The sequence below is a fragment of the Mytilus californianus genome, unplaced genomic scaffold (genome assembly GCF_021869535.1).
Source record: "Mytilus californianus isolate M0D057914Y unplaced genomic scaffold, xbMytCali1.0.p SCAF_5, whole genome shotgun sequence".
NCBI lineage: Eukaryota > Metazoa > Mollusca > Bivalvia > Mytilida > Mytilidae > Mytilus > Mytilus californianus.
In genome coordinates, this window is record NW_026262701.1 from 50,633,664 (window position 1) to 50,654,410 (window position 20,747).

The 20,747-nt window shown below is 32.7% G+C and overlaps 1 protein-coding gene across 1 annotated transcript; it reads right to left on the reverse strand.

The window, feature by feature from the left end:
- Positions 1 to 835: 835 nt before the first annotated feature.
- LOC127702437 (uncharacterized) lies at positions 836 to 13,873 on the reverse strand. Its single transcript, XM_052206635.1, has 5 exons — positions 13,799 to 13,873; positions 9,638 to 10,652; positions 7,313 to 7,433; positions 6,837 to 6,866; positions 836 to 4,146 (listed from the first exon to the last, which is right to left on the reverse strand). Exons 2-5 carry the CDS (start codon positions 10,400 to 10,402, stop codon positions 4,049 to 4,051), a joined length of 1,014 nt encoding a protein of 337 aa, XP_052062595.1. The 5' UTR covers positions 10,403 to 10,652; positions 13,799 to 13,873; the 3' UTR covers positions 836 to 4,048.
- Between the last annotated feature and the right edge of the window lie 6,874 nt (positions 13,874 to 20,747).

Below are 20,747 nucleotides of genomic sequence, written 5' to 3' on the forward strand. Positions count from 1 at the left end.
GTAGGACATGTCCTAGTCCAACGACTGCTTAGATAAACATGCACCAGTTCATTTATTTTGAATGTGTCCTGCAATGCAAACTTTAAAATGACATGTAAAATTTTGAATATATGGAAATATATATTGTTGACACACGATTTAAATAAATGATATAAACTCTTTGATATTTTTTAATGACAACAAATATTCATTTAAGACCATGTGAGTGAATCAAATACAGTAGAAGTATGCTATACCTCTGTTTGTTTTCAGTTTTTCTTGTTGTTAACGCATTGATCAAGTAGTAGTTCATTGAATGATTGTATACATTGATGAACTCGGGAAATCATTTGATGCTGTATTTTATCCTTGAAAGTCGACTGTGTTATATACATATTTCTTTTTAATTAGTTGTGCAGTATGCACGTATACTTTACTTTGGGAAAGATTTCTTTTAGAAATGAAAAAAAAATTAAAAAAAACCAAAAAAATATTTAGGTATTTCTACGTTGATACGTACAAATGTTTTAATATTTGACTCAAATGCCCGTTGATAATTGTATAAATATGTCCCCAGTGATGTATATATTCGTGAATTATCTTTTCCTCCTTGATACTTTACGAATTAAGCTTATCAAATCATCATTGTTTGTTTTTTGTGCTATCCTTTTGACATCTCCCCATGGTGGACGACAGCCTTTTTCTAATAACAACTCAACGAATTCTAGCTTACCATTATGACAAGCAGTTTTAAATAGAGAAATCATATCAAAGAAGCTGGGGTCACATCTTTCTAACATAAACTCAAATATTTCAAAATACCTGTTGATACATGCATTTTCAATTGTAGAGTTGTTTCGCTTCTACAAGAAAAACCACTACATTTCCATTTCCTGTAATACAAGCATTGTTTAGTGCAGACTCAAAATCAAATAATTTATGATCAAAGGTTTTAATTAAATGAACTACATTCCGATAATTTCCTTTACTGCATGTCCAGTTGAAAACTGATTTTATATCAAAGATTTTGCAATCAAATGTATCTAATAAAAACCTTACCAAAGCAAAATGCCCTAATGAACACGCCTTCGTCATCGGCATTTTGAAATCTAAAGGAGGAATTTCACATAATTTAACCAATAGCTTCATTATGTCTAAATTACATGTTCGGCTATAGCATGTTTCTCTCATGGCTGAAGTTATGTCAATAGATGCAGTATTGAATTTTTTAAGTAATAACTTAGTGAATGTTAAATTACCATTTTTGCACGACCGCTGATTTATAGAGTTAATATGATCATTTGACACCTCAGAATGGTCGATAATTAATATGATTAATTCTTCACGGTTATTTTCCAGTGCTAGTCTAGTTAATTTGTTCACATTTTCTTTAGATAATGATGAAACAGATGTTGTATTAAATAAAATTTCAACGTAGTCAATATCTTCATTACTACTTATCCATGCCATCACCGAATTTATATCTACATTTCTTTTATTGCATATTTCAAGTAGAATTATAACTAAGTCCTTATTTTTGCAGTCTACTGCTATTTTGAGTGCTGCCGATACGTCAAGATATTTTTTATTCACCTTTTCAAACAGAAATTTAGTAAACAAGAGATCACCATTTTGACAGGCCCACTCCAATACAGAGTTTATACCAGACGATTCTTTGTATAAATCATTGTCAATTGTATAAAATAGAACTTTGAGAAATTCGACATCAGCTTTACTGCATGCCCATGCAAATATGAATTCGATATGGATTAAAATTTGGTCACATATTGTTAATAAAAATATGAGTAAGTCGTTATTGTTTCTTTCACAGGCAAATCTTACAACATGATTTAGATCCATTAATTTTGGATTAACTGATTCTAATAAAAATAACACAAGATCAACATATCCATTATCACATGCCAACTTCATTAGAATATCCATGTCAAGAAGACAATGGTCAACGGTCTCTAAAACACAGTTTATAAAGTCTATATTGCAATTTTTACATGCCCATCTCATTACAACTGCCATATTGAAATGCCCAAAGCCATACACTTGAAAATACGCCTTTATAAAGTCTGCACTGCTATGGATAGAGATTACTTCCCATACATGGTCTATTAGTTCATCATTTGCAGCTATATGAGTTACAAACAGATGAACAAGTTCGGTGTTACAATTTGTACACGCCTTCTTAATTGTATACACCATATCCATGATATCAAAACTACGGAATGTAAAATATTCGCAGAAACATTTGACTAGTTCCATATCACCAATTTCGCATGCTGCATTCATCCACAATAATTTATTAAATATCTTATGATTAAATACTTTTAATAATAGGTTTAAGTTTTCAATTTTGAAATCTTTCTCAAATAAAAAAACAAGAAATCCATCAACATTCAACAATGGGGTTCTAGAATCATTTATAATACGACATAAAAGCTCAAGTGAAGAAATATTTCGAAAAACTTCAACAAAGCCGTTTTGAACAAATTCAACCGTACTATCTAAGTCTTCAAGTCTGATATTGTGCGATTTAATCACATTCCATGCAAGACATGCTTTCTTCTCATTCAAAATTCTACAGAAGCAAAGAAAACATATTTTAACACTCTCTTTGCATAATATTACAGATTCATCGTTAGATGACAATGTTTTACAGATATCACTCAGAAAGTAATTTAAAATGTTTTCGTCATTTTTGCAATAAAGTAATAATGCAGTTGATAGATGAAAAGAATCGGTTAAAGCCAACCCCAACAAAGAATGTCACTAAAAGTTGGAAGAGGAATTAAATATGTATACTTGCTTCTACTAAAACATTTATATTGTTCATTTTGTCTATATATTTTACATAAATTATCTATTATTTTCAAATATGTTAGTTGGATAATTGGTGACTCGCTTGCTGTTTTAGCAAATAAATACGGATCATTTATATATTTATAACCTAGGAAAAAAATCAATCGTTGTGCTAACAATGTATAATTCTGCTCTGATACTTTGTAAATCATTTCGCCAACCAATTCATTATAATCTTCAGGTCTTGTCATTTCAACGATAAAATCGAAATCCATCATTTGGACCAGATTGGCTGTATTGATACTGTGACACGATAAAAAGACTGCCTCAAAAATAGTTCGATGTTGGAAGCAATAAAAATTACTTTCTTTTTTTAATTAGTTCCCATTCTGCAGACGAATAACGCTTTCAACGACGTCATGTTTTGTAAAAGAGCTATCGTGATGCCCGAAAATACTTGACGAAACGTTATTAATTTGTTGTAAATTAAGGTGTTCGACATTTATTTTATCCCCGTTGAGCAGAATAAATGATAAAATTGTGAAATCCACTAAATAGCTTGCATCGGTATTCCCCTTCTCTTTCATGTCAGTAATATGTTCCCAGAGAATTTCGTTTGCATGTTTGAAAAATGATATACCTTGTTTTAGAAATTTTCTGTTAGATGTGAACATGTAACAAGCCTGAGGAAAGTCAATGATCGAGTTGGATTCGTTTTCAATAATACAATCTATAGTATTTGAATAAAAAAATATCGTATCTTTTAGACAACATGACGCAGTATTGTAGTTTTCTTCTTCTTGATCAGAGATTTCCTGAACTCCATGTTTATGTAAATAATTCAACAAACATTTCCGTTTTTCGACCTTATTCATTCGAAAATCCTTACATTTCAAATCTATTAATTATCACTACAAAAAAGCCGATGTTTTGAAATTAAAGTAGTACACTTATGTTTAATATTGTCTGGCATTGTCAATATAACTTTAACATGATCACTCTTGACACATGTGTATATCGCATCGACATTTTTTATATGTATATCTTCGTTAAACATACTATTCGTCTTACCAAAAACGTCATCGCAAAGTACAATACAGTTATCATTCATATCGATTATTTCTTGCCATTCTGAAATATTTGGTAAATTTACCATGGTATAGGAGCTGTAATCTTTAGAATATTGATGAAGTGTTTCCAATGCAATTCTAGATTATCCAGAACCAGATGGTCCCATGATTACTACGTGACCATTTTCCTATAAGCTTTTTAGAATAGCTGGCATTGCGCTAGTTTGTACAAATGTACCTTCTTCTAAATGAACCTTGACTGCTGCATCTGTTAGACGCGAGATTTCTAAATAACAAAAAAGGTAAATACATTAAATCGTATTAATAAACGTAATTTACTTCAAGTCACAAAATATAAAATCCGTAAACATTGACAAAAGCGGAATTTCACATAATACATCTGTAGTTAAATTCAAGATCATTTAAATGGACTGAAGTCAGTTAAGGATGTTCGCTAAAAAAGAGGGACGAAAGATACCAGAGGGACAGTCAACTCTGTTTCAAAATAATAAGCTTTTTAAAAGACAGTTATAAATTGATAGTATATAAATAAAGGAACTAAAAAAGCAGATAAAAATGAAGAGTCCGTGTGCTTGTTTTCGAGATATAAGCCATTGAAAATTTGGTGGGAAATGATTCTCTCTAGATTTTTCATACATTTAACATTGGCACCTTTTTTTTTATCTAAAAGTATGAAAAAATAACAAGGATTTAATAAGATTTTCAAAGATGGTATTTTAAACTATATCTAATCAAATTATGAAAAGAAAAGTAAGGGTTAGTGGGCAAAAATCTGTAATGATACTACATGGATAAAACCAGAGGATTCCGAATATCTGATAAAAATTCAAAAACAAGAGGAGCGATTATCCTTAACAGAGGTCTATAGTTTGCCGGAATAGAATAATGCATATTTGGAGCAATTAAATTTTTAATTCATAAAAGAAGCATTATCTATAAACAATGTATTTTCTCTACACGTCCTTTTACATTATAATTCGATTACTGAAGTCTCCATAATATTTTAACCATTGTGTGTTAATGGAATTCCCATCAAGAGTTTCACTAAATTTACACTATTCATAGTGAACATCATATGATCTATAGCTGAAATTAAACATGTATTTTAAGCAAGAAAAGAGTTCTTATATATCGACACATCATTTTTTTGTGTGTAAATTTACTGCTCATAAAACCTTTAAATCATTCAAAATACTAAGGTTTTCCAACCTCTGGTATAGCTGATCTTAGCCAGATGTGACACAATCTTTTGCATTTTTTTTGGTTTTCAATTCTCTTCAACTTCTTTAATGATTTTGCCTTCTTATTGTATGTATTCAAGTACAGCTGATGAGTCATCTGTACACGAAACGCGCGTCTGGCGAACAACATTATAAGCCCGTTATCTTAAATTAGTTTTTTTTATATATACATGTATACATATAGTTCGTGCCATGGTCTACATACAGTCAAGTTGTTTATAAATTAAACAAAGAACTGAATATCCGTTTCTTAATTAAGAAAAGAAACATATTTATGTTCTGCTCTTTGGTTGGGTTGTTGTCTCTTTGACACATGCCCCGTTTCCATTCTCAATTTTATTATGTCGAGGATGTTAATTTCGTGAAACGTAAGTACTCTGCAAAGTCAATCGTGTGTCTCAATGACCGCTGCAAAATGAAATTCAGTTTTGAAAATGAATAATATGCTTAGCACTTGTGCTGCAAAGCTTCATTAAAAATATAGTGTATCTAAATTGAGGAGGACAAAAACAAAACGTTAAAATAATTTTTAATCTCATCGTAAAAATAAAAATATGAATAAATTATACAAATGCACTTTTCTTATTGTTGCATGCCTGTCTGTTTATTTCAAATTTTAAATTGCTGTTATATCTTATTGACATGTGACAAGGATTCTTACTTATATCATAGCTTCATATCAGCAACGTCTCGGACAAGTTCCAAAATCAGTGCGGATAAACTATTTTTAAAAGAGTTATGCCCCTTGGAAACATTAATTAGATGGAAAATTGCATTGTTAGCGCTCTCATTTGTACAATTCTTTCCAGATTTTTATGAAACTGATATTGGTTTTTATCAGCAATGTCTTGGACGAGTTCGAACATCAGTGCCGATCAATTATTTTTAAAAGAGTTATGTCCCTTGGAAATATTAATCATATGGAAAATTGCATTGTGAGCGCTCTCTTGTGTACAATTCTTTCCAGATTTTTATGAAATGTATATCATAGGGTTACATCAGCAAGTTCCAAAATCAGTGCGGATCAATTATTTTTAAAAGAGTTATGCCGCTTGGAAATATTGATTATATGGAGGATTGCACTGTTATCACTATCACGTGTACAATTCTTGCCAGATTTGTATGAAACTTATATCATAGTTTTTTTAACAGCTATGTCTTGGACAATTTCAAAAATAAGTGCTGATCAAATATTCTTAACGAGTTATACCCCTGGCAAATATTATTTATATTGGAAATATTGATTATATGGAAAATTGCACTGTTATCACTATCACGTGTACAATTCTTGCCAGATTTGTATGAAACTTATATCATAGTTTTTTATCAGCAATGTCTTGGACAATTTCGAAAATAAGTGCTGATCAAATATTCTTAACGAGTTATACCCCTTGGAAGTATTATTCATATTGGAAATTGCATTGCATTTGCTCTCAAGCCTTCATTTCTCAAAAAATATTTATAAAAAGTTTTAAAGAACCAAAACTTGTTATTGCCCTTTGACCTTGGACAGATAAAACATGTACTACGCGGGGGACATTGGAACTGTGTTCTTTTATATGCATTGTGTTGCTAAAATGGAAATAAAAAATACTCGACCATTTTTCCTGTCAAATCAAATGTTTCAAAAGTGTAAATCGAACAATAAATCAAAAAAGTTAAGATGTTATCTCTTTGATATTTATTGCACACCTACTTTTGGGAATCTACCTACCGTCATACTTTTCTGTCCTTCGCCCTGTATCTGAAACAAACATTTAAAAGGAATTTTTACACAGTTCAACATTGTTTGTTTTTGACATGTGTGATGCAGTTACTAACAGAGTAAACCTCTGATAATGTTAAAATAGTTTTGATATGTGTAGTCTTTTTGAAATACTATTTCATTTATATTATGAAAAAAAATGAAATATCAATGACGTAGCTTGTATACTGGAGCTTCCACATCTTTTGACCATAGCTCATACATTAACAACTCTTAGTTGTATAGTATGGAAAACACTGCCGCTAATGCATGATTGTGTCCTAGGAAAATGACCCAACTTTTGCATGCAATTAAACATTTAATATATATGTTATATTTGCCCATTAAGTTATAGAAAAAACACAGTATATACTTGTGTGAAATAATTTAGGTTGGAATGCTCAGATATGTTTCTTGTTTTCAACAAAGATAAAATGTTAAAATACCTTTAGTTTTCTGCTTGCCAATTTCGTCCATTGCTGATAAAACATCTTGCATTTTCGTTGTTTGTAAAAGTTCGATTGAGGCAAGTCTTTCCTGGACACTTCCTAAATTAGTTTCTAAGTACTGCCAAATAAAAGAAAGAATCTATATGCACAAGAACATAATAGAAATGAAAGTGCAAATATGATAAAAATGAAAACCAATTGAAATAAAATTCTCATAAAAAGAGGAAAACAAAATTACGTATAAGCGATACAGCCATAATCAGTACTGAAGGATGTTAACTACTGACATTTATAACTTTTTATTAAAAATATAAGCTTGTATTTCCAGAATACACTATTCTAATATGACGTGTTTCTTTCTCTTTGGAAGCAAAGCCGTGTTTTAATTGCAATAGAACAAAGGCTGCACGTGATTGACGTCACAATTGAAATTGCAACGTCAGTTGTATTTGGAACAACGCCGGGAATTAAATAAAATCATTCTCAAAGTCAGTTTATATATATCTGTTCATTTTTTTTTATCGTGAAAAGGTTGACTTTCTATATCGTTTTGGCTTCATAAAAACAAAATGGCTGCCTTTCGAACGTGTATTATATGTCCGCTTCGAAGTACAGAAGTTCTAAATATTCCTATTCGATTCGAAATAAATCTATCATGCCATGCTCTATGCTAGTTTTAACATTTTACTTCTCTTCATTTTACACCTCGCTTTCGCTCGGTATAAAGATATTGACAAATATTATGCATACCCATGTTAAAATGAGCATAGAGCATACATGAAAGAATTACATCTTAAGTAATGTTTTTCAATTCCCTGTATTTCTACCACTGATTATTATACAGTTTACATATCGTTTTTTCCACTGTTTTTAATAAAAAAAAATTCCAAAATCATATTTCTCTCGCCAAAAATTCCAGTTTTCAAGATTCTTATGTTTCAAAAACAAGCAAATAGTTTTTACATTTGAATTGTTTCAGATCTCGCTATCACGTGGTCTTTTATATTTAATTTTCAATACTACATATGTTTTGTTCATTGATGAATGCCGTAAGATTTCCTACCAGAAAGCGTTTAATCCTTGTCCTCGGTAAAAATAGTTGTTTCATTGGTAATCATACCATATGTCCTTATAATATCCCCACGATTGAATAGGGCGGTATATAGTGATAGAGGTTTCTCTATACCCATTCATCCTACAGTCAAAGAGAGGCGAAAGATACCAAAGGGACATTCAAACTCATAAGTCGAAAATAAACTGACAACGTTATGGCTAAAAAAGAAAAAGACTGTGCAACACGAACCCCTCCAAAAACTGGGGGTGATATCAGGTGTTCCAGAAGGGTAAGCAGATCATGCTCAACATGTGGCATCCGTCGTGTTGCTCATGTTAGTACAAATTCGGTGGGTCACATTCGGGAAAAAGGGGAAAGGATTGTAGTTACGACAATTGAAAAATATCAGTTATCATCTGTGAAACAGATACCGTATAGCGGGTTATTTTCGCGGGGTGTAAATTTTCGCTTATTTTCGCGGATAGAAGAAAATCGCCAAAATAAATTCCGCCAATTTAAAAGTGCACATGCAATGGTATTGATAAAAGTTTTGAATCCGTTAAAATAATAACCGTCAAAATAATTTGTATATCTTATTCAATTAAAATCGCGAAATTTTACACCCGCGAAAATAACACGCTATACGGTATTACATAACGGTCAACCAACTCGTTATAGTGTCTGTAAAATTGATTGGTTTAAAAGCTTCCTTCTGAGCAGCAACCCTCTATCAAGGAAATCATGATAGGAAATAGATGCCCTGCTTGACATCGCTGTTTTAAACTATCACAGAATTTAAGTAACGTGAAGAACTTTTGTATCTCCTATTTTATCGCTTTGCTTGAATGATTGGTAGGTTTTAAATTTGACATAACATGGACTTTGTCACATCTGTACACTTCAGCAAAAGTTTGTATCAGCTTCTCCATCCATCTTAACCCATAGTCAGATTTAAGAAATCTTCAACATATAATGTCATTGTGCACCTCCTTTTATATCAGAATTATTTTCAGGAGCTCCCTTCACTATTTGTTGACTTTGCATGGGAAGAAGTATGATTTTGTGAGCATTGTTCGCAGTTTTTATGTAGAGAAGTATGTATATAATTTCATGACTTTGGTGTATTATACAAACAAACCATTAAACAAACTTTATATGTGAAAATATGTGTAGTGTTGAATATCAGCAATAAACATTTCATGGAACATGTTGTATACAGCCTTACATAAGTATGAACTATAATAATTTTGAACCATTTGCAAACGAACCTCTTTGATTTCTCTTTGAGTTTCAGAGATTTCCTTTTCTGCTTGGATGTCTCTCAAGAGAACTGTTTGGTACTTGATTAATAACGTTTCATCTAAAGGCCTTTGTCTGAGATCTTCTATTGTCTGTCTTGCTTCTGTTTCTTTCTGGCACATAGCGGCTATCTGTATAAGAGATTTCTCGGTTTCCAACATATATATTTTGTAATCTTGATTTGTCATTTTTGCTTCAGCAACATGGCCATACATTTTGTTTCTAATTTTTACTAGGATACTGACTGCTTTTTTTAAAGGACATATATTCGGAAGCAAAATATCGGCGACAAGGTCATCAATATTTCTAACACTTATTCCATTCGTCGCTTCTACTGCACAAATAGTTGACCTTGTTGATGAACTAACGCAGCTAGAGCACAGCTGTGCTGTTTTACCGAATAAATGTGTAAAATTACTTTGCGTCAGTTGTTCTACCGGAAAGGTGTATCCACAGTGACATTGACAGCAGAAATTGTTATAACCGAAAACTAAATGATAAATATCATGCTTATTTGTATTGAGAAATTCTTCGAACGACAGACTCGGTTGGGTTAAACAGCAGTCCCAGAAAACATCAGTACAAAAACGTATTAGAAGACATTTTGCTAAAGTCATATCCAAGACCCGTGCAGTAATTCCAATTTCCTGTCTTTGCTTTGCTACAGCAAAATTCTGCGTTTCGTGCATGGTTATGGCGTGGCATTTTCGGTCCGTGTTTGTCGAACAATACATCTAGCTGTGAGGCATTTAGAACACGATAATATGGTAGAATATAATTAGATGAACATTGACAACGACACCGGTATCTATTGTAGCAGAGATGGTATATATCATGCTGGTTCTGGTTTAGAAATTCCTCAAAAGATAAATTCTTCTTCATGAGATGTAATTCTAAAAGATCCGTGAAAGACTTTTTCGTGTGATCCATCATTAATGTTGAAAACCGGTAAAAATTCTCTCTTTCTTGTTGTGCCATTATAAACTGTCAACGAAAGAGAAAAGATATACAATTAGTACTGAAAGACTGGTTATGTGCTGAAATAATATTTATATGTATAATGTTTTAGATATCAAAAAAAAGTTTTTATTGTTGTTCATTATCTTTAAATCACAAAAAGACCTTCAACAGCTCAAACTAAACTACAAATTGAAGAAAAACCTTACCTCAGTGCTTATATACATATATTGTAATATTGAAACACTCAGGTTTTTTAGTATTTGACTGAGTGTGAATTCGCATTACGGATGATGCATGCTTAGCAAGAGACGCATACCCTGTCGAAGCAACCGGTCTCGCTCCGTTTAATGATCATGCGATTCCCTTAGGTTTTGTTTGTATATTCCTATTGGAATTACGACATTTTAATATCTGTTAAGAATGATTGTCTATAACGTACAGTCGTAAATCGTATTCATTCCTCTGGGTGGTAAATAACCTTCAATATACCAATTAGTTGTTTGTCTTATTTGTAATTCGTCAACTGCCAAAAGACAAAAATGGGAACGTAAGTAATACTCAGAAATTATTATTTGTCAACAGATTTCAAGTGAAAAAGTCAAATAATTAGTCTTGCCAGTTTTCGTTTAAAACGAAAAATGTATGTTTGATCCAGAAATCTGAATATTCATAGGCGAAATAGGGTACATTTTGTTTTAGCCATCTTATGTAACGTTAAGACTTTATTAGTTGCTTTAGAAAATTTTAATAGACACAATTATAATTTATGTATTTTGATCAAATTCGATAACTTTAAGGCCAACATGGACGTAAAACATAGTTAGACATATTCCCTTGTTCCAATACCTGTTGCAGATATTACTTCACGATTGATTTAAAAAAAAATGAAGATCGCAGTATTTAATAAATTTTATGTTGAATATTTTTAGAATGGAACAAAAGAAAATAAAAAAACTAGTAAAGATAACGAATTATTCAAAGTCATTTCGAAAATTGTTAAAAAAAATAACTTGTTACAGAGCGTAATAGGAACGTTTCAGTTCATTTGCATATTTATGTTAAGAAATCTCATATTAGTAAATCATCGAATCACGTACATAGCAATGTGGATCAAAAAGTTATTTCAACAAAATTAATCATAAATTGTGTTAGCTATAGGATTTCGATTAAAAGTTTAAGTGTCTTACCTTTTTACTACTCAATATATCATATCTTCGTTAAAAGCTTTGATTTTCAGTAGAATTATTAACCTTTAATAGTTTCAAATTTGTTATTGTCCTAAAATGGATTCAAATAACTTGGAAAATACAGTTTTTTCACTAACAAAGACGAGTTGACATAGATTCATCACGTGAATCTGACGAGGATACAATCTTGAAATATCTTGAATGACACAAGACATAGAATAATCTTTAAATATGTATAACATTCATAAAATAAATTTACATTTATCTGTCGTATAACTTTAATTTTATTATCTATTTTTTGTCTCCAATTTCGGTTTTCCGATTTTTCTGTTACTACACATATCATATATTGTTTCGTATGTGTTTTAAATATTCTTTATACGAGTCACTTTATCTTAATTACTAAATTTAAAGACATTTATTTTTTTATTGGTTGCAACTTTTACGAAACTACAAAATGGCATTAAGTATTTTAAAACACTAGTGTTTTGTTATACTATGTACTTCTTAAATTTATATACAGATTTTTTATTAAATATTCAAAATTGTTTGAAAAATTTGTAGAATCCGGAGCCAACAACAACGCACCGTAAGGTACATAAAAGAAATAAAATAGAAAAATATTAAGACAACATTCTTACATGAAATTGATCTTAGTCTTCTTATATTGCCGGTTCATGACAAACGCAACAAAGCAATTGAATTAAAAGAAAAAAAGTTCACCAAATTGTACTTAATTCAACATTATTAATTATCGGTTGAACATGCGAATTTGTTTATAAAATTTTAAAATTGAATGTTCAGATTCGGATATTGAATATAGCAATTCAAATCTGCATGTTGAAGTTGAAATCAAAATAGGAATGTTTTATAACATTGAAACCGAAATATATCCTATGACAATAACATGACAGACTTATCCCATTTGAATTGGGTTTCGGTGGATGGAGGTCTAAATTGAATACCCTAAAATTATATATTTTTTTATATATAAAACACAAAAAAACAAAGTTAACTGCTTTGTAAAATACTGCGAAACACAAAAAAAAAAACCTGTTTTTTTTTATATTAATGTCGAACATAATGACACGAGCTCGAGGTCATTCACTTTGTCTGAGACAAGTACATGTACAAAACCCAATTACCTGACCATGAGATTTGTTTTACAACTTGACCGAGGGTCAGTGCAGTACAACAAAAACAAATTACCGAAGGTTATTTTGTAAAACTGGTCCTATAGGTAAGGGATGACATATAAATATATTCATGTACAATGATATGCAAAGGGGATGATCTTAGGTCATTGTGTTATACTAATTCTATACAAAAGAGGAACATTAACTGAAATAACTTTATAATACTAGTTTTGTACAAAGTAATAAAAGGAGATGACCGTTGGTCATTGTGTTCAATATTGTTATTGTCTACAAAGGGTGTTCTGGGCTTGTTTTCTGAACATATAGGCAAACGGGTTCTATTATGCAAAGGTGAGTTACCTTGCTTTTGTGCGTTTTATAAATGTATCTTAATATATATTTCTAATTATAAAAATTTCAGACAATTTATTTTAAATTTGTTTGTTTTTCAACCGCCTCCCCCTAACCCCGATTCGATTGTATAAGTCCTGTTTTGTTAATGTGTGACATTTTGTTTCATATTCCTGATGATCACTTGAATATTGACGGTTAACAAACGAAAGTGAAAGTATCATGCACATATAGTCTATAGAGCATTTCTCTATGACATAGACATTTTCTGCGGTAAAGATCTAAGGTCATGGATGTCTTTATGTCGATTATTAGAGAACGTTTGTGCGTAAGCAGAACCGCGCCTTATTAAAACATGTTGCAATAATATCATAATTAAGTATTGGTTCAGTTTTCATACGTTTTACAAATACAGATTTTCATACAAAAAGAAATACAAGATTCAGAAATAGGAAAAAGTTAAATAAAATTCATAACAAAAGATTTCCAAACTTACATTTATCATAAGTCCACATTCGCCCTTGTTATGATCCTTGATCCGTCTTTTTTTTACATTAAATAACCTCGAACGTTTAGGTTCTTTTTTGTCTAGACAAAATGATAATCACGTGTTTGAAATAGTGTATTGAATTTAAATACTGTTTCTTTCTTACGGTAGTTCATTTTGGACAATTTGGAAAAAATAAATTCAATTAGTTTTTACGAATTTTAGAATTCGTGATAATGGATTATATTTCTTTTTGAATATCAAATTAACAGATAAATGAATCCCAAATTAAGCAGTCCATATACTATTGTAACCGGAGAGCATCATTCTTATCAGAAAATCAATGTGTCTCCTCCGGGACTCGAACCCGGGACCTTTGTGTTCGAAGTCAGCACTCTAACCTACTGAGCGAAAGAAGTAGTTCCCTAGCTCAATCAATAACGACTGGCTAAGTATCTATTATTCTAGGGAAGAAATCCTGTCACATCCCCCGACCTCAGTCATCATACTATTATGACTCTCACCAAGCATACCCTGACTAGATATCTTCTATAAACACCAAGGGTTTTTAAGTTGGGCGCCAAATGTAGCGAGTAAATACAGTTATGGTATTTGGAAGGATGGTTATTCTGTTGCATGTTCTAATTACTGCTACTCTGTTGTTGTTCTTGTCAACTCCTTTTCCCTCATTGTAAAACATTAAAAGTTATATACCATGGAGTTGTTAAAGCGGCATTCTGTAATATCTTGCTCCGTGTTCCTCCTTCAGATAATAAACATGTTGTCTAATATTGTTGTTCCAATTAAAGCTGGTATGTGTTGACTATATCTGCTATCAGGTACTAGTACTACTATCATTTCATGTTTGTTATTAGTGGTGTTGGTATTTCAAGGTATATTGACGTTAACCTCTATATATCTGGTATAAGGTAACTTAGATCCTCCAGCGCATTCCACTTCCAAAATGTTATTCAAATTTTTTAATGGTACTGTCGCTGATAATTGTTCTGTATAAAATGACTTTGTAAAGGTTGTTACGGTTTACTCTGTATCTAATAATGCTGTTATTTTTGTTACTTACCTTGGGACCTGATGTTCTTCTGTTCAAGCCTAATGCTGGTCCATCCGCATAGGCTTCCCGTAGTTTACATGCCTTCTTGAATGATAAAATCTTACACGGCATCCTATCTGTATGTGTCCTTTACCACAACGTCTAAAAACAATTTGGTTGTGTTCCTCTCATTTCTAACGCTGTTGCATCTATAATACTTTGGTTGCAGATGTTGCTTTCTCAGTTCAGTTAACTCGTGTGTTAATTGCCGTATCATTCCCTTAAGCTCTTCATAATCATGTGTATCTGTACCTCTGCTTTGGTGGTAGTAGTTACAGCTTTGGCTGATTGAGGTTTCAACTTCCTTGGTTGATCATCTTTTTCCAATTGACGCAAAGCTACACTTAGTTGGTTGAAATCTTTAATGGTGTCATACTAGTATCCACTTATATTCTTTATTTTTTGTCTTAAACCTGTCCATAGCATGGGGTGTAGCATGGAATTCATTTCTTTGTAGCTGACGATGCATGCCTCAAGACTTTTCTCCAGTATATTCTGTAATATATTACTCTATATAGTAACATTCTCATCGCCTCGCTGTCTTGCACTGTAAAATTCTGCAGTTAGTTGTTCTTTGGTGTCTATGTTTCCATACACACTGTCCAATACATCCACAACTTGTTTAATATATTTCTCAAATCCCTGTTGCATGACTAATCTAGCTGCTGAACCTGTTTGTGATAGTTGAATAATTGCAAATTCCTTTTGTGTCTGCTGTAAGATAAGTCCACGAGCATCATCTTAACATCACAACACCAGATGTTAAATGGCAAATCTCCATTGTTGTATCCACAAGAAAAGCATCGAACCTTTGGCGGGTGAGAAAGTAATGTAGTTGGTCTTTCTTGTGGTTTCTCTTGCTGTGGTTTCTCTTGTGGTGGTTTCTCTTGTGGTGGTTTTTCTTGTTGTGGTTAAAACTTAGAAACTGTTCCAGTCACTGCTGATGGTAGTGTCAAACTTCGCTTGATTTCTTTGTCTTGTCGGTTTCTGTTCCTTCTGTGCATTGTATGTACTTATCCATTCATTCAGTTATTTTGTATTACCTCCCTTTGGTCGAAGACATATTGATTCAAATGTCTGGAACAGCATCTTGGACTGTTCATCTTCTTTCAGCGTAGGACTGGAAGGTTGTGTATTAACGGGTAGATCGTCCCCACTAGCAATGATGAAGTCTAATGCCAAATATCGAATACCAAATGCATTGTATGCACAAATAATCAAATGACAAGCACGTCTGAAAATAAAATACAACAATGTATAAGCTGAATAACCAGTCTTGTGTACTGACCTCAATCTGATACTTTAAACTAGATGCTCTAAAGAGCCTGTGTCGCTCACCTTGGTCTATGTGCATATTAAACAAAGGACACAGATGGATTCATGACAAAACTGTGTTTTGGTGATGGTGGTGTGTTTGTAGATCTTACTTTACTGAACATTCTTGCTGCTTACAATTATCTCTATCTATAATGAACTTGGCCCAGTAGTTACAGTGAAAAATATTTTGTAAAAATTTACAAAATTTATGAAAATTGTAAAAAATTGAATATAAAGGGCAATAACTCCTTAAGGGGTCAATCGACAATTTTGGTCATGTTGACTTATTTGTAGATCTTACTTTGCTGTACATTATTGCTGTTTACAGTTTATCATCTCTATCTATAATAATATTCAAGATAATAACCAAAAGCTGCAAAATTTTCTTAAAATTACCAATTCAGGGGCAGCAACCCAACAACGTGTTGCCTGATTGGTCTGAAAATTTCAGGGCAGATAGATCTTGACACAATGAACAATTTTATCCCATCAGATTTGTTATAAATGCTTTGGTTTCAGAGATATGAGCCAAAAACTGCATTTTACCCTATGTACTATTTTTTAGCCATGTCGGCCATCTTTGTTCGCGGGCGGGGTCATCGGACACATTTTTTAAACTAGATAACCTAATGATGATTGTGGACAAGTTTGGTTAAATGTGTCTTAGTAGTTTCAGAGGAGAAGATTTTTGTAAAAGATTACAAAAATTTACGAAAAATGGTTAAAAATTGACTATAAAGGGCAATAACTCCTTAAGGGGTCAACCCTCCATTTTGGTCAAGTAAACTTATTTGTAGATCTTACTTTGCTGAACATTATTGCAGTTTACAGTTTATCTCTATCTATTATCATATTCAAGATAATAACCAAAAACGGCAAAATTTCCTTAAAATTACCAATTCAGGGGCAGCAACCCAACAACGGGTTGTCCGATTCATCTGAAAATTTCAGGGCAGATAGATCTTGACCTAATAAACAATTTTACTCATGTCAGATTTACTCTAAATGCTTTGGTTTCAGAGATATAAGCCAAAATCTACATTTTACCCCTATGTTCTATTTTTAGCCATGGCGGCCATCTTGGTTGGTTGGCCGGGTCACCGGACACATTTTTTAAACTAGATACCCTAATGATGATTGTGGACAAGTTTGGTTTAATTTGGCCCAGTAGTTTCAGAGGAGAAGATTTTTGTAAAAGTTAACGACGACGGAGACGACGGACGACGACGACGACGGACGACGGACGCCAAGTGATGAGAAAAGCTCACTTGGCCCTTTGGGCCAGGTGAGCTAAAAAATAAAGTTATCAACTCGTTAACCGATAACATACGGTCTACGGTAACAAGCTCTAAAAACACGAAAAATACAAGCCTACTCTGTACCTAGGAATACATGTCGTTTACCCTAGTACTCAAGTCGCATACATGTATTCGTACTCCAATATAGACTAAGTATTTATCTGTAGATCTGGTATACTACTATAAGCCAAGTCAATATAACTCCTAGACTCTAACCTATACTCAACATAACCTGTCCCTAGCCTTCACACGAAAGAAAACCAATTATCTGAACCTATAGATGTATAAATATTAACTGAAATTCAAAGTGACAATCAAGTATGTAAGATGTCAATTAAATTTCAACTTCTGAGACGATTTAACTTTTAAAAACAAACAAAAGGCAGAACCTGTCCCTAGCCTTCATACGAAAGAAAAGCAACTATCTGAACCTAAAGATATATAAATATTAACTGAAATTCAAAGTGACAAACAAGACGCAAAAGCCCAAATCCAAGCCATCCAGAAAGTAGAAGTGGAATGAGTAACATTAACAGGCATTCCAGACACTGAAAGTCGCTCTTGTAAGTGCACCGATCCTTGCATATGCAGATGGTACTATACGAGCTTCATACCAATGCTTCTGAGATGCCTTAGAAGCCGTTCTCTTCCAACAGCATCATGAAATAAAGAGTCATCAGTTACGCAAGTCGAAGACTAAACAAGGCTGAACACAACTATAAATTATTCTAAATAATAAGGATGTTCTTGTCCCAGGCAGAAAACCCTGGCCGTGTTAGGCGCAACTTTTTGGAAATTTTGGTCTTCGGTGCTCTTCGGCTCTGTACTTGTTTTGGCTTTCAAGCTTTTTTCATCTGAACGTCACTGGATGGTCTTGTGTGGACGAGACGCACGTCTGGCGTATTTAATTTTAAGCCTAGTACCTTTTGTTAGCTATTATTCGTGTGTTTCTTTGTCCTATATGTTCTCCAATTTATTTGTATTGTGGTCCTGTCATGTGATGTTGTCGTTTGGTGTTGTGTTTGACGTTGCCATTAAAGCGGGAGGTTTGGCATGCCACAAAACCAGGTTCAACCCACCATTTTTTTCTTAAAATGTCCTATACCAAGTTAGGAAAATGACCATTGTTATATTATAGTTCGTTTCTGTGTGTGTTACATTTTAATGTTGTGTTTTTGTTGTGTCGTTGTTCTCCTCTTATATTTGATGCGTTTCCCTCAGTTTTAGTTTGTAACCCGGATTTGTTTTTATCTCTATCGATTTATGAGTTTTGAACAGCGGTATACTACTGTTGCCTTTATCTACCCACTATGCAAGAGAGAAATTAAAATGGGCAGTAAGTGACAGGTTTCTAGACTACCTCTATAGCCTATAAAAGAATACACAGTATACACGGATAATAATGCAGTTACATATGTATTGAAATCTAAAAAGTTACACGCTACAGGACACCTTTGGCTAGCAGGATTAGCAGCATTCACTTTTGAAATCAAGTACAGACCTGGTAAAACCAATGCAGATGCGGGCGCACTTAGTTGCATGTTACCCATCAGCCGTGATTCTGTCCAAGCCATCTGTAATATAGCCATACCAGATGACATACTGGAAGATCTCGATTTATGAATCAGTGGAATTGGTACCATCTTTGACTGGAGGAAATTTCGAGCGCGGGATCCTGATATACACCGAATTGCGGAGTACGTTAGAGAGAACACAAACCTACCAAGAAAGATACTGAACTGATTCCACATTTGAAGCAGTTCAACCTCTCAAATTATATAACGGAGTACTTCGTCGTATTACCACGTTCTCTGGAACGTTCTTAACTTTGTTATCCAAATTCTATTGTGTTCACTAATTTTGATAAATAATGTTCTAAACATCGAAAAAGGCAAATATACTAAAGAGACAATCAAAATACCTAATTCAAAGAAAAACCATCAAAACCATGGCAAAATACGGAAAACTACGAAAGTACAAACAACAGTCAACAAAAATCATTGCATAGAAAAGTAACGACAGAGCAAAACACGAACTACATCAAACTTGGAGTTATCTCAAACCATTTCTTAAATAAACGTTAAAATTGTCCACGAGAAAATATGTCTATTTCACTACATCGTTTTGAATCAACTGGTCTTCAAGTAAATTGTGTCCACCAATACTTTTTCAATATTTTGGATCGGTAATTTCATATTTATATCCTAAACCTGCCTTGTTAAATATAGATTTAATATGATTAACCCACTTAAAAGATTGATACATTTTTTTCATTAAACTGAACAAAAAGTCTGTAGATGCAACTACTTAAAATATAAGAATTTTATAATCTGCACCAAAACAAAACTTGAATCAAAAAATCATCTGCCAGAAACAGGAAGCAAAAACCGTAAATACAAATCATCTTACTTGCCAATAGGTATGGATTTTTTTTGTTAAGAATTATCTTTAATTCGTTCTTACAAATGTTATCGATATTACTTGACATTATTGCGAACATTCATGAACACGAGCTTGATTTTCAGAATTATATTTTCTATCACATCAAGCACCGATCATTCATCTTTTGTTTGGGGTATTTCTTGAGAAAAAATGTTACATAAAAATATTTTTTTTAAGAAGATTAAAAAAACATTGCTTTGTCCTGTATATTTGCCCTGTATAGCTTTATGTATTGTTAAGCTGAAAACGGAGGGAAAAAAACCATGTTCTTCCCTCCCCTTATATGCACATGGAGGATGCATGATCTGTGCCTTATAAAGGTTCGTGTTTCGTCTGATGAAAAGCTAAGTTTAAGAAGAACTATTTAACCGCCACTACACAAGTTTTATGGTCACCATCACGAATAAGTATGTCTGTGTCCCAACTCACAAGAGACATGTTTCAGTCTTAGATCTTTGGGTACCAGATAAGTCGTCTGAAATGTATATTTACCGATTGTGTCCTTTGACCTATGGTGACCAAGTTATGACTGAGTGTGGATTCGCATGGTTGGTGATGCATGCACTACAGGGGAAGCTTACCAAGTCGACGTCTCTCTATGTTTGGTGTTCATGCTATTCCCTCATTGCTCTTTTATATCTTTATTTGTATTTTCTTAATAAGTTTACAAGTTTTGAACAGCGATACACTACTGTAGTCTACAATACACTAGTACCTTAAATACTTTTAAGTTAACTTACAAATGGGAAAACAGTATTTCATATAACGGTTAAGTATTTTTAAGATGGTT

What these genes read in the sequence shown, in the direction of transcription:
- LOC127702437 (XM_052206635.1), bottom strand. Translation starts at nt 10,402, where the DNA reads ATGTATTGTTCGACAAACACGGACCGAAAATGCCACGCCATAACCATG. An exon ending in CTCAAAGAGAAATCAAAGAG is followed by an intron (nt 7,434 to 9,637) that starts GTTCGTTTGCAA and finishes TTTATTTGGCAG; the next exon opens with TACTTAGAAACTAATTTAGG. An exon ending in AAGGACAGAAAAGTATGACG is followed by an intron (nt 4,147 to 6,836) that starts GTAGGTAGATTC and finishes TTTGTTATTTAG; the next exon opens with AAATCTCGCGTCTAACAGAT.